Source organism: Piliocolobus tephrosceles, chromosome 3 (assembly GCF_002776525.5).
Source record: "Piliocolobus tephrosceles isolate RC106 chromosome 3, ASM277652v3, whole genome shotgun sequence".
Taxonomy (NCBI): Eukaryota; Metazoa; Chordata; class Mammalia; order Primates; family Cercopithecidae; genus Piliocolobus; species Piliocolobus tephrosceles.
The window spans coordinates 137,697,239-137,710,346 of record NC_045436.1 but is presented as its reverse complement, the minus strand read 5'-3'; the positions used below and the strand labels follow the sequence as shown (position 1 = coordinate 137,710,346).

At 40.2% G+C, this 13,108-nt stretch overlaps 1 protein-coding gene across 4 annotated transcripts in view; it reads right to left on the bottom strand.

Moving 5' to 3' along the window:
* TEC (tec protein tyrosine kinase) overlaps positions 1–13,108 on the bottom strand; it is a 132,666-nt gene that overhangs the window by 88,948 nt on the left and 30,610 nt on the right. For 3 of the 4 annotated variants that reach the window (XM_023224693.1, XM_023224695.1, XM_023224694.1), the window contains one exon: positions 5,028–5,213. In XM_023224693.1, coding sequence (XP_023080461.1) covers positions 5,028–5,165 — 138 coding nt within the window. In that variant the 5' untranslated portion in view covers positions 5,166–5,213. Of the gene's footprint in view, positions 1–5,027; positions 5,214–13,108 lie in introns of those variants that run through there. The other variant, XR_002734200.1, reaches the window with a different exon arrangement.

Below are 13,108 nucleotides of genomic sequence, written 5' to 3'. Positions count from 1 at the left end.
AAAGGTAAGGAAAGAGGAATTCACCCCTTTTTTCCTGCCTCACTACTTGGGCTGAAACATCCCATCTCATTGTCTCCTGTCCTCAGACTGGGATTCACAGCATTGGCTGTCACGGTTCTCAGGCCTTCAGACTCAGACTGAACTACATCACCAGCTTTCCTGGGCCTCCAGCTTGTAGAGAACAGATTGTGGAACTTCTTGGCCTCCACAATTGTGTGAGCCAATACCTCACAATGTATCTCCTTTTATGTACATACATACACACACACACATATATATACATACACAGTATCCTATATATATTCTTTTGGTTCAGTTTCTCTGGAGAATGCTGACCGATACAATAGTAACTGGTAACAGATCCAATGTGTGTTGGGGTTGAAATGCTGATGAAACACAGGAGTTAAGAGTGTGAAAAGATATTATGTGTCAATTATAAATTTAAAAATTAATTTGGGCTGGGCGCAGTGGCACATACCTGTAATCCCAGCACCCTGGGAGGCCGAGGCGGGCGGATCATGAGGTCAGGAGATCGAGACCATCCTGGCTAACACAGTGAAACCCCATCTCTACTAAAAAATACAAAAACTTAGCCGGGCGTAGTGGCGGGCGCCTGTAGTCCCAGCTACTGGGGAGGCTGAGGCAGGAGAATGGCGTGAACCCGGGAGGCAGAACTTGCAGTGAGCCGAGATAGTGCCCCTGCACTCCAGCACTCTAGTCTGGGCGACAGAGCAAGACTCCGTCTCAAAAAAAAAAAAAAAAAAAAATTTATTTGAAGAAAGTATAAAGACAATATATATGCAAAAAAAAAATGTTTTAAACTATAGATTGGAGAAAATTATTTTATAAAGTCCAACGAGACAGTGGTAGATCCAGGACAAAAACCCTCTCAAGTGTTAATTCTCTTCCATCACAAAGAAAATTTTTTTTAAAAAGTTATAATTGAAAGTAACAAATAAAAATATCCATATAACTTTTAAAATAAAATGTTATCTGTATTATGGAGCGCTAACTTCAGATGTTTAGAATTTTTTTTCAGATTTTCATTGAAATATCAAGATTATTTCAAAGATAGGCTTTGAAGAAATACACCTGCAATTTCTGGAAGGTGTGTGCAATCTCTTGTAGGCTGTATGTTGTGCAAGTTTTTAATCTTTCTAAGCCTTACTTCTGCATTTTGAAATTAAGTCTAACAAGACTCAATACAGAATTTTTTGAGAAATAAGAGAAATAATGCATGTAAAGTACTTAGCACAGTGGTTAACTTGTACTTAGTGCTCAATAGATTGTATCATTTTTACTACTAATGTGCAGAAAAGAGCTAACACAGCAGGTTCGAGGCTGCTGTCCCAAGAAAGGCCTGTTTACAAGGCTTATCCTTGCCGTGCATCTTGGAACTTGGACTTTGAGAGGGTTCCACTATTCCCAATACTGATGAAGTGGCTCACTGTACCCAAACTGTACAATGTAGTTCATGCTGAAGACCTGCTTTCCTTCTGCAGTCTGGAACCTTGGTACACTAGGCACAGCCTCCAACAAAAACCTCGGGCACTGAGTCTCTAATAGCACGACATTTCACAATTGTCACAATTTGATGCTGGAGGAATTATGCACATCCTCTGGGACTCTACTGGGATAAGATTCTTGGAAGCTTACGCCTGGCCCCACATGCCTTTTGCCTTTGCTGATTTTACTTTGTATCCTTTTGCTGTAATAAATCATAGTTATGAGTATGACTCAGTGCTGAGTCCTGTGAGCTGTCACAGTGAATCACTGAACGTGCAGGTGGAGTTGGGATCCCTGGCACAATGAGTTTCCCCATTCCTTCAACTTTGTAAGTTATTTGCCAGTTTCCATGCTGGGCAGTACAACAAACAAAAAGCCAACCAAATTAACAGCTCCAAAGTCCAATTCTAAAAATTCCTGATTTCTTAGCTAACAATAGTTGCAAATTTACATACTACTTCAATTTTTAAAATTCAAATCTCAACCTATAGAAATCGATTCCTCGTTTTCTCTTTCACTATTATTTGTAGATCTTTTTCCTGATCAAACTCCGGCACTGCTCCTCCCTGGCTCCCATCTCATTATCCCACAGAGCCTCCACTGAAACATCAGGTGGTCTGTTTCCTGTGTCATTTAGCCCCCTGACTAGAAAGCAACATCACTTATAACACCTCCAGTGTCCTGTGCTCTGTGTTATCCTGAATAGGATCAAATAATATAAACTTCCAGGAAGATCTTTTTTCAGTTCACTGGAATATGAGGAAATATACATGAATTAACTAACTACCAGAGAGAAAGGAGGACAAACTAAAGAATGATCCACAGCAGAAATTGAAATACAGGTTTTACAAAATTAGACTGAGGAAATGGTTTAAGTGAATTTCTTGTCATCTAGAATAGGATTTTCAGCATATTTCAAAAAGCACAGAAAGGTTTATTACATAATAGGAAGAATTTCAAGAAAAGCTTGCTGTCATCATGTTGAAGAAGCTGTCCAGGGAATAAGGAGAAGATGGATGTCTTCTGTCTGACATTATGAACTGAGAGTTTTAACAGAGTATTAGTGGCACTTGGTGGCCACAAAGAAACCACAAATCACAGTTACTAGATCAATCAATAGCCTACTCATTGTTTTTCTATTGAAAATAGGAGAACTATGAACAATAAAACTAAATATATCTAGGGCTATTTTATTCCTGAATGGCCCCTGGGGTTCTAATTTACTTCCGGAGTCACAGTTTTTAACAAAAATTATTTTGAAAAATCTGTTGATTTGCAGAGATTACTCATGTCACATCCTTTTTTTCTCTTTCTTATTTTTCCTTTTTTAGATGGGAGTCTCGCTCTGTTGCCCAGGCTGGAGTGCAGTGGTACAACCTCAGCTCCCTGCAACCTCTGCTTCCTGGCTCCAAGTAACTCTTCTGCCTCAGCCTCCAGAGTAGCTGGGATTACAGGCACCCACCATCACGCCCAGCTACTTTTTTTTTGTATGTTTAGTAGAGACGGGGTTTCACCACGTTGGCCAGGCTCGTCTCGAACTCCTGACCTCAAGTGATCCCCCCACCTCAGCTTCCCAAAGTGCTGGATTACAGGCATGAGCCACCACGACTGGCCCTCACATTCTTTTTTGAATCGCAGCTTCCAGGGATAGGGAGATGGAAATCAGAAGATTGATCTGTTCATGTCCTCAGTAAGACTTCCAGTCAACAGTAGGCTATTAGTAGTTAGGTTTGGGGGCAGTCAAAAGCTATATGCAGATTTTTGACTGCACGAGGGTTGGTGTCCCTTACCTGCATTGTTCAAGAGTCAACTACATATTAAAATCAAATTATAACAAATTATTACCATATAGCAAAAATGTGTAAATGTTTCCCTTAAAATCTGTTTTAGGTTTCAAAATAATTCACATTTCTGGTAACAGTCCTTGTCCAAAACACTTTTGGATTTTTTAATTTTTTAGATTTAACAAAGCAAATATAGCACATATACCATATATTACATAATAGTCCCAGCAGGGACTACGGCAGCTCCACATAATCAAATACATTAATATTTCTGCACACATATACACATACATATACACACACACAGGTTTTGTAACTAAGAGTTTTGAGGTTTTGGTTTTCAGCATTTGGGGGACTTAAGGATAAAGGAGTATGGTCCTAAATTACATGAACCTGCAGAATACCACAGGTCACAATGACAAGCCACAGCAGAAATTAAGAGTTGAGGACCATCATGAGACACAATGCCATTCCATGTAAAATGGGGGAAACCAAACCACAGAGAAATTAGTGGTAGAAAAAAAATACAACTAAATCAACTTCTGAGGAAAATACTCTAGAAAAAAAAACAGAATTAAAACTAAACCAGGGCCGGGTGCGGTGGCTCATGCCTGTTATCCCAGCAGTTTGGGAGGCCCAGGTGGGTGGATCACTTGAGGTCAGGAGTTCAAGACCAGCCTGGCCAATATGGTGAAACCCCATCTCTACTAAAAACACAAAAATTAGCCGAGTGTGGTGGCGTGTGCCTGTAAATCCCAGCTACTTGGGAGGCTGAGGCGGGAGAATTGCTTGAACCGGAGATGGAGGTTACTGTGAGCTGAGATCGTATCACTGTACTCTAGCCTGGCAACAGAGCAAGACACTGTCTCAAAAAAAACAAAAACAAAACAAAAAACAACAACAACAACAAGAAAAAGAAAATAAAACTAAACCAGGATCACCAACAGTCCACTGAAACCAACTGCATAACAGCATATGGTTAACCATGGGCAACTCAGCCCCTGGTCATTCCCAGGAACCCAAGGATATTTCTAGCAGAGATGGCAGTACGTGGCAGTACTAGCAAATGCCACACCCAACATGTCAGGAGCAAAAGAATCAGAGGTGACCGCACGTTCAAGGCCTCATCTAGCCGTGGAAGGAGAAGCTAAGCCACCCACAAGCCAGGAGTGTGCTTTACATTCGCCTGTGCCATGTGCTCACTGGCCAGGTTTTTTAGTGAGCTGCTTTCTCCCTGCTGCCATCAAGGGAACTTTGTAGTAGCTACTTATCACAAAAACAATGAATGTTTAAAAACTCTGCTTTAGGTCAACTTCGATAACGTGTTGAGTCCACCAAATCACTAACCAGTTTTAAGTAACTTCTACTTAATAATGAAGAAATATTCATATAAGGCAATGGACATGGATACAATTTATATTTGCTAAAGAAGACTTTGATACATAATAGGCTGTTTACAGGAGAGAGCTATATGTACAATACACCTTACAAATTCCATGAGGATCTAAAAGTAATGTAATCTAATAGATTAATTCAGTAGGTTAACCATAATAAACCTATAATTAACAGATTTGTTGATTTATATCTATATTCTAAACTTCATCTTTCAAATCCAAATGATAATAAATCATTACTTCATTAACCCAAAGCATTTTCAATAAGATTGGAGAGGGAGGCAATATTATAAAATCGTTATCCACACAGAAAGCAGCAAAGTAAATCGTAATTGTCTCCTACCTCTGCTCGACCCTCATAGTAGGTTAGCATGGACTTTGTAAGTACAAAAAGTCTCTCTTTGTAGTTTAAGGGCGATGTCTTCTTTTTCTGCTGTGATCTTTTAATAAGAATCTCCTCCAAAATAGTGTTAAAATTCATCTCCGTCTTCTGATTACTCCTTCTCCTGCCACTGAAGATCCCAGTATTCTACAGTGAAAAAAGAAACAGTTAAAATGTGACAGTTTAATTTTCTATGGATGTTGCCATTTCAAATTACCAAAATTGGCTTCACCCTCACCCCTGCTGGAGCAGATGAGTGTTGATCTCTGTGCCCGAACTGAGAATGCCTGGGGCACAAAAATTCAACCTCCTCTCCTTTTCCAGTCTCCATCCTGCTCCTCCACGTCTCATCATTTCATGGGAGAAATCTAATCAAGATTCTTCATGATGATGATTCATTCCTTCTTACCTCCTACTACCCTTAGCTTTCTGGTACACTCCTACTGTTTGATTGCAGGGAACAAATATCTCAGATGGAAAAGCACATTTCGTCCACTGCGTGGCTGATTTACACTAGCATTTGAATTGCTTCAGGATCTTGGTTCACAAAACAGACAACCTTACAGACACAGCAGACTCATGACCAAAATGAATTAGCATAGTGGTGGATATGATTCATACTCCAGCTCTGATAAGGATGTAATCTCAATGAAGCATCCTAGTTACCAGTGCCACAGGGATGTTCTCTGGTGTCTATACTACCATGCTCCAGAGTTATCTTCCCAATGGCTCCTGTCTCCACCACAGGAGAAATGGAAACCCACCAGTCATACTTAACCTGCTCAGGGCAGAGTCCACCTGGATAAGAAAGTCTCAGCCCTCTAACTCCAGACTATCCATACCTAGACTAAGCCTTTTAAAATTCAACACTATTTAACTATCTGAAAACCCAAAGATATTCAAAAAAAGGCCTGAAGATTAATATTTGAGACAAGTGGAACTAACAACAGCCGCTCCTTTGCTTGCCTCCACAGTGCCTTTAAAGAAGTAACTGTGGCTGGGCACAGTAGTTCATGCCTATTACCCCAGCACTTTGGGTAGATTACTTGAGGTGAGGAGTTCAAGAGCAGCCTGGCCAACATGGCAAAACCTCGTCTTTACTAAAATGACAAAAATTAGCTGGGTGTGGTGGCGCATGCCTGTAATCCCAGCTACTCAGGAGGCTGAGGCAAGAGAATCACTTGAACGCGGGAGGCGGAGCCTGGAGTGAGCCAGACAGCACCACTGCACTCCAACCTAGGTGACAGAACAAGACTTTGTCTCAAAAAAAAAGAATAAATAGGCTGAGAGCGGTGGCTTACGCCTGTAATTCCAGCACTTTGGGAGGCTGAGGTGGGTGAATCACCTGAGGTCACGAGTTCAAGACCAGCCTGGCCAACATGGTGAAATCCCATCTCTACTAAAAATACAAAAAATTAGCTGGGCATGGTGGCAGGCGCCTGCAATCCCAGCTACTTGGTAGGCTGAGGCAGGAGAATCGCTTGAACCTGGGAGATGGAGGTTTCAGCAAGCCGAGATCTCACCACCTTGCACTCCAGCCTCGGCAACAAGAGCAAAACTCTGTCTCAAAAAATAATAATAATAAATAAATAAATAAATAACTGCATACTAAAGGACAGAGGCAAGAAGAGTCACATGAACAGCATTAAGTGGCTCTCTGACAGCACGGCCGGTAACTAGACGGGGTTAGCCACTGAGGAATTCCACCATCTTCATACCCAATTCAACACCTCCAACGCACCCTTTAATTTCCTATTACTGATTGGTCATCATCCAATCAGGCCCCTCCATTTTCTGTAAGGTTCCTTTATAACAGCTTCACTCTGAACATCAGTTCCTTCATTTATAAAGTATGTAAGGAAAGACCACAAGGTCAGTGTGAGGTTTAAATGAGATATGGGCAAGAACTGACTATGAAAACACTACACAAATGTTTATCATCATTTTTAATTCCACGGTTATTTTCCTCGCTCAGAGCATTACAATCCCATATCTGGACCATGAGAGTAGCTTTCCAATTGGTCTTCATTTCCTCAAGTTCTTGCCTCCTTTTATTCAAACTACCTATCCATCACTCCCATTGGATCAAACTACAGAAATTCAGCACTGTCATTTCACTCATCAGAAATCCTCAGTGCCTCCCCGCGACCTGCAGAGTAAAGCTAAAATTCCTTGGTCTGACACCAGAGACTGTCCACATTCTGGCTGAGGCCTACTGGCCCATCTTTACTTCCACCATATTCCAATCAAAATAGTCTTCCAAATCTCCAGAGATTCCCCTCACAGCATTCACTCCCTGGCCTAGTGGACTCTCTACTTTCCACCTATGAAGACTATACCAGCTCAGAATTCCCCTCCTTGATGTAGTCTCTCCTAATGACTCCTATTAATTAAAAACCTTCCAACTCCTGGGCCATAATTTCTGTCACTCATCATAGAGCTAATCATATTCTGCTATGTCTACAGCAATTAATATACATATTTTTAATTCTCACTTAGCTGTTAAGGAATGGTTCTCAACCTTAAGTGTGTATTAGAATCACCTAGGGAATTTCATTTTAATACAGATGTCTAGGCTCCACTTCCAGATTTTTTTATTCGGTTGGTCTGGGGAGGAGCCCTGGGCATCACGATTTCATGTACAGATAGAATTGAGAGCCACTATCTTAAAGGAAGACACTGGGCTCTTGAACCTCTTAATCCCACTCCCAGTGTCTACAGTAGCCTCTCAGTAGCAGCTAAATCACAGAACTAATTAACCCAATAGCCACCTTAAGCTAAGGAGTCACAGAAAAGCTCTTGCCCCTTTTGCATCTAAGTTGGTCTTCCTTATTCCATATTAAAATTTTGGCACTCCATCCTTCTTTCCTAAGAAACTGTCAGAATGCAAGTACCATTTCTTTGGAAATTATCTTTTCATCTTTGTGCAACACATTTTCAAGGGTGAAAATGACAACTTATAAGAATGGATACCAGGGAAAAGCAAGCAATGCTCTCATAAACGGGCCATGTGCAAACATGTAGTTCCCAATACAGTGAGCAATACCATTGTTAACAAATGGAAGGCAGACTTTTGGAAGGCCCACAAGGATAAATGGGGCGGGACTCATAGGCAGTTCTAGAAGCAAAAGGTCTCAACATCAGGGGCAGAAAAAACATTCATGATGAATGTCCTGGGGAAAAAATCACCTTATCTGTTCATGTGTGGTGGCTCATGCCTGTAATCCCAGCACTTTGGGAGGCCAAGGCAGGAGGATCACTTGAGGTCAGGGGTTCAAGACCAGCCTGGTGAAAATGGTAAAACCCCATCTCTATTAAAAATATAAAAATTAGCTGGGTGAGGTGGCAGGTGCCTGTAGTCCCAGCTACTTGGGAGGCTGAGGCAGGAGAATCGTTTAAACTGGGGAGGCAGAAGTTGCAGTGAGCCAAGATCACATCATCGCACTCCAGTCTGAGCAAAAGGGCAAGACTCTGTCTAAAAAAAAAAAAAATCACCTTATCTGACTTATATGTGCGATTACTTGTCTTATACAGAATCACACCATTTAAGTTGAAAGGAATCTTAGTTCACACCTAATCTATCTCCCTCAAGAAACTGAAGTTCGGAAAAGTTAAATGGCTTACTCAAGGTCACACAAGCCAAGACTAGAAAAAAGTCTCCTAGTTCCTACTTACAGGCTCTCCCTACCCTTCTATCCCATACAATTAAAGTCCACCACTGTTGTTATAATTCACTGGCCAATGGGAAGTCCTGGCCAAGAAAACTACTAAAGTTCAGAGAGACACAAATGAAGGAAAAGTCTCCTCATGTAGACTTCCAGCCACAGATAGAGTGCTGAATGCACACTTTGCATTGGCTCCTTCCTGAAATTCCATTAAAAACAGTTCTGTTGTTGTTGTTAAGGAACTGACTCTCAAGGAAATAGAAAACAAAAAAAGGAAAAAACAATAGAATTTTGGAAACTGGAAAACAAATAAATATGTGGCCGGCCCCGCTGAGGTGAAGCCTGGAAACAACTCAATTTCTTCTGCAAAACCTCCAAATAACTCAAGAATCAGCAGAATATGGTATTTCTAGAAGTGGTGATGAAGAAGGGATTAAAGCAAAAGAATTTTTGGCAAATCAGTTTAAGAAACAGAGTCCCCTGGCACCAAAAGCCAAAATTGACAAATGGTAACTAATTAAACTAAAGAGCTTCTGCACAGCAAAAGAAACTACCATCAGAGTGAACAGGCAACCTACAGAATGGGAGAAAATTTTTGCAATCTACTCATCTGACAAAGGGCTAATATCCAGAACCTACAAAGAACTCAAACAAATTTACAAGAAAAAACAAACAACCCATCAAAAAGTGGGCAAAGGATATGAACAGACACTTTGCAAAAGAAGACATTTATGCAGCCAACAGACACATGGAAAAACACTCATCATCACTCACCATCAGAGAAATGCAAATCAAAACCACAATGAGATACCATCTCACACCAGTTAGAATGGCAATCATTAAAAAGCCAGGAAACAACAGGTGCTGGAGAGGATGTGGAGAAACAGGAACAGTTTTACACTGTTGGTGGGACTGTAAACTAGTTCAACCATAGTGGAAGACCATGTGGTGATTCCTCAAGGATCTAGAACTAGAAATACCATTTGAGCCAGCCATCCCATTACTGGGTGTATATCCAAAGGATTATAAATCATGCTGCTATAAAGACACATGCACATGTATGTTTATTGCGGCACTATTCACAATAGCAAAGACTTGGAACCAACCCAAATGTCCATCAATGATAGACTGGATTAAGAAAATGTGGCACATACACACCATGGAATACTATGCAGCCATAAAAAAGGATGAGTTCGTGTCCTTTGTAGGGACATGGATGAAGCTGGAAACCATTATTCTTGGAAACCATCATTCTCAGCAAACTATCGCAAGAACACCGCATGTTCTCACTCATAGGTGGGAATTGAACAATGAGAACACTTGGACACAGGAAGGGGAACATGACACACCAGAGCCTGTCGGGTAGGGGGAGGGGGGAGGGATGGATGGCATTAGGAGATATACCTAATGCAAATGACGAGTTAATGGGTGCAGCACACCAACATGGCACATGTATACATATGTAACAAACCTGCATGTTGTGCACATGTACCCTAGAACTTAAAGTATAACTAAAAAAAAAAAAGAAAGAAACACAGTCCCCGATCCTCTCCACTTCCATGTCATATAGATCTAGGTGACTAACCCTCCTCAACCCTGGGAGAAAACTAGAGGTTTATTTCTGAAGACTATAAAACGTAGGGTCTCTATCCTGGGAGAGACTAAGTACAGTTGCGGCTGGGATTATCACACTGAAAAGGAGGAGCTTAAGGGAAACTGTACAAGTGTACATAACAATGATGAGGCTACTCAGCTGTCTTCTTCCATCTGGCTCCAGGACATCAGGACTGGACTAAGAGAAAAGTCTTGAAGACACAGACATAGAAGTGTCCCCCTAAAAATGGCACAGCCAGACTACCCTATAGTTAAGCCCACAGTTAGCAAGGCCCCACTACCATGCATGAAGCTTCCAATTGACACTTTTTTCTTTTTTTTTTTTTTAACAAGAAGAGGTCTGGCTATGTTACCTAGGCTGGACTCAAATTCCTGGGCACAAGTGAACTCCCTGCCTCAGCCTCCCCAAGTAGCTGAAACTACAGGTGCACATGACCACGCCCAGCTCAACTGACTTTTTAAAGTCCCACTCTGATAAATGAGAGGAAGCCAAGGATCACCAGACAATTGAGGAAAAATTATAATAGGAATCCAAGGTCAAAGAACAAATGCGAAAAAAGCAAGTTGGAAGAAACAAAAGTTGTGCAGAAAAAAAGAAAATGTTAAAAAAAAAAAACTCAATAAAATCAAAGAATTAAGGGGAATATACATGCATGAAACAAGGTCAAGATGTGGCCAAAATAAGAAATAGAGGACCAAAAAAAGAGAGGAGCTATTAGAAATCAAAAATAAAACAGCAGAAATTAAAAACTCAATGGAAAAGTTAGAACATAAAATTGAGGAACTCTCCCCAGAAAATAAATAAATAAATAAATAAAATAAAAAAATTAAGAAACAGAAAACATAATGAAATTACAGAACTCACCCAGAAAGTTCAGCATCTAAAAACCAGAAGTTCCAGAAAGAGAAAGCAAACAAGAAAACAATCAAAGAAAATTTTTAGGAAAATTTCAAACTGAAGGTTATTTTCAGATTGAAATATAACCAAATTAAGGAACTTCTTGGAAAATTTCACAACTATGGGGATAAGCAAAATATTCAGCAAGCTTAAATGTAAATTTCATAAAAAGGGTCAAAATTCAGAATGGTAACCATCAAGGGTAATGCTAGAGAGTAGAAGACAATGAAGAAAAACTCAGAAAGAAAGTGATTTCTAACCAAAAATTCTATAATCAGCCAAAGTGCCAATGAAGTGACAGGAGAATAAAGACATTTTTCAAATATGCACAAGGCTTTAACAATTTTATCTCTTGTTCACCTTTCTCAAAAAGCTAGTTGGGAATGTAGCCAAAATACCAAAACAAAGCAGGAAGCCAAAACAGCAAAAACCACAAGAATTTAGGAAACAAACATTCCAACACAAGAAGGAGGTAAAGGGACCCCTTCCCCAATAGATGCTGAAGGGAAATCCCCAAATGAACGACACTGAGCAGCTGGTCGAGAGTACAACTAGTCCAAACTAGATCAAGTAAGGAGGTTCTTCCAAATAATTCTTCTAGGAGACAAAACTGAATGCATGGGGAGAAGATTTATAATAAGTCAGTAAAATTTAGCCAACTTTAAAAAATAAAATAATTCCAAGGGAAAACAAAAAATTGTTTAGAAAAGGAAAAATAATCACAGGTATGCTACAGAGTTCTGCTACAAATAACATCTACACCGTCATAATCAGGTAAACAATAGTGATAATCTTACTACTAATATAAATATATTGGGTGTGAGATGTTCCCGTGTGGGTGCGGGAGTACGTTATGAAAGAGAGCTATTTCCTCCATGGTAGTAGGAGGAGAAGGAGGAAAAGGTAGAGGAGGAGGAGGAGAAAACCAATAAATAGTATCTACAATTTAAAACACAAGAAGTAGCAATGTAAAGCATGTTACTTAGAGACTGTCAAGAGACAAAATTACGACAAATTTAGTAAAAGTGACTTTTACTCACAATTCATGAGTCAGGTTAGCCTCTATTCTGTAAAACAGACCAGGGCAGAACTATGGATTTTATAAGGTGGGAACAAGGAAACAGAACAATAGGGGGAAAAAAGCTGATTAGTAACATAAAGTTACTTCAGGTTACTTTTTTTTGGTAAAGATTAAAACAGAGGGGACTTCCTTATTACACTGATTCATGTAGACTGTAATCTCCTGTTTTCAAGGGAAAAAGTGGTCTCTTTGGGGATCTACCTGCTCCCTTAAAGCTTCAGTTTGATTATGCAGCATTTAGCATGAGTGACTCCATCTCTATTTGGTCTGGTTTGTTGGGGCTTAGTACAGGAGCTCAGTCCAAAACAATGGCCTTCCATAATTTTTGTTTAATAAGATACAGTGAGATGGAAAAGCTTGAAAAACTGAAAATGATTCCCTCTGAGAATCAGAATATCTTTGGAGAATAGCAGTGGAAAGGTATATGTTCTACTCTTCTGCCCTAAATAATAAAACATAAAAACCAGAGGAAGAGAATCCCATCTTCAATGAAATAAAAAGACAGCCTTTAATCCCAAACTACAAACTATGAGATACCTGCTAAATGCTGTGAAATCTCGACCAAAATGGGGGAGGAAGCTGAGGGCAGATTTTCCTAAAAGTAAACATCATTGTCCTGGGAAGTCAATCTAACAACCTTTGATAAGATCAGTGAAATCACCTGTAATCCCAGCACTTTGGGAGGCCGAGACGGGCGGATCACGAGGTTAGGAGATCGAGACCATCCTGGCTAACACGGTGAAACCCCGTCTCTACTAAAAATACAAAAAAACTAGCCGGGCGA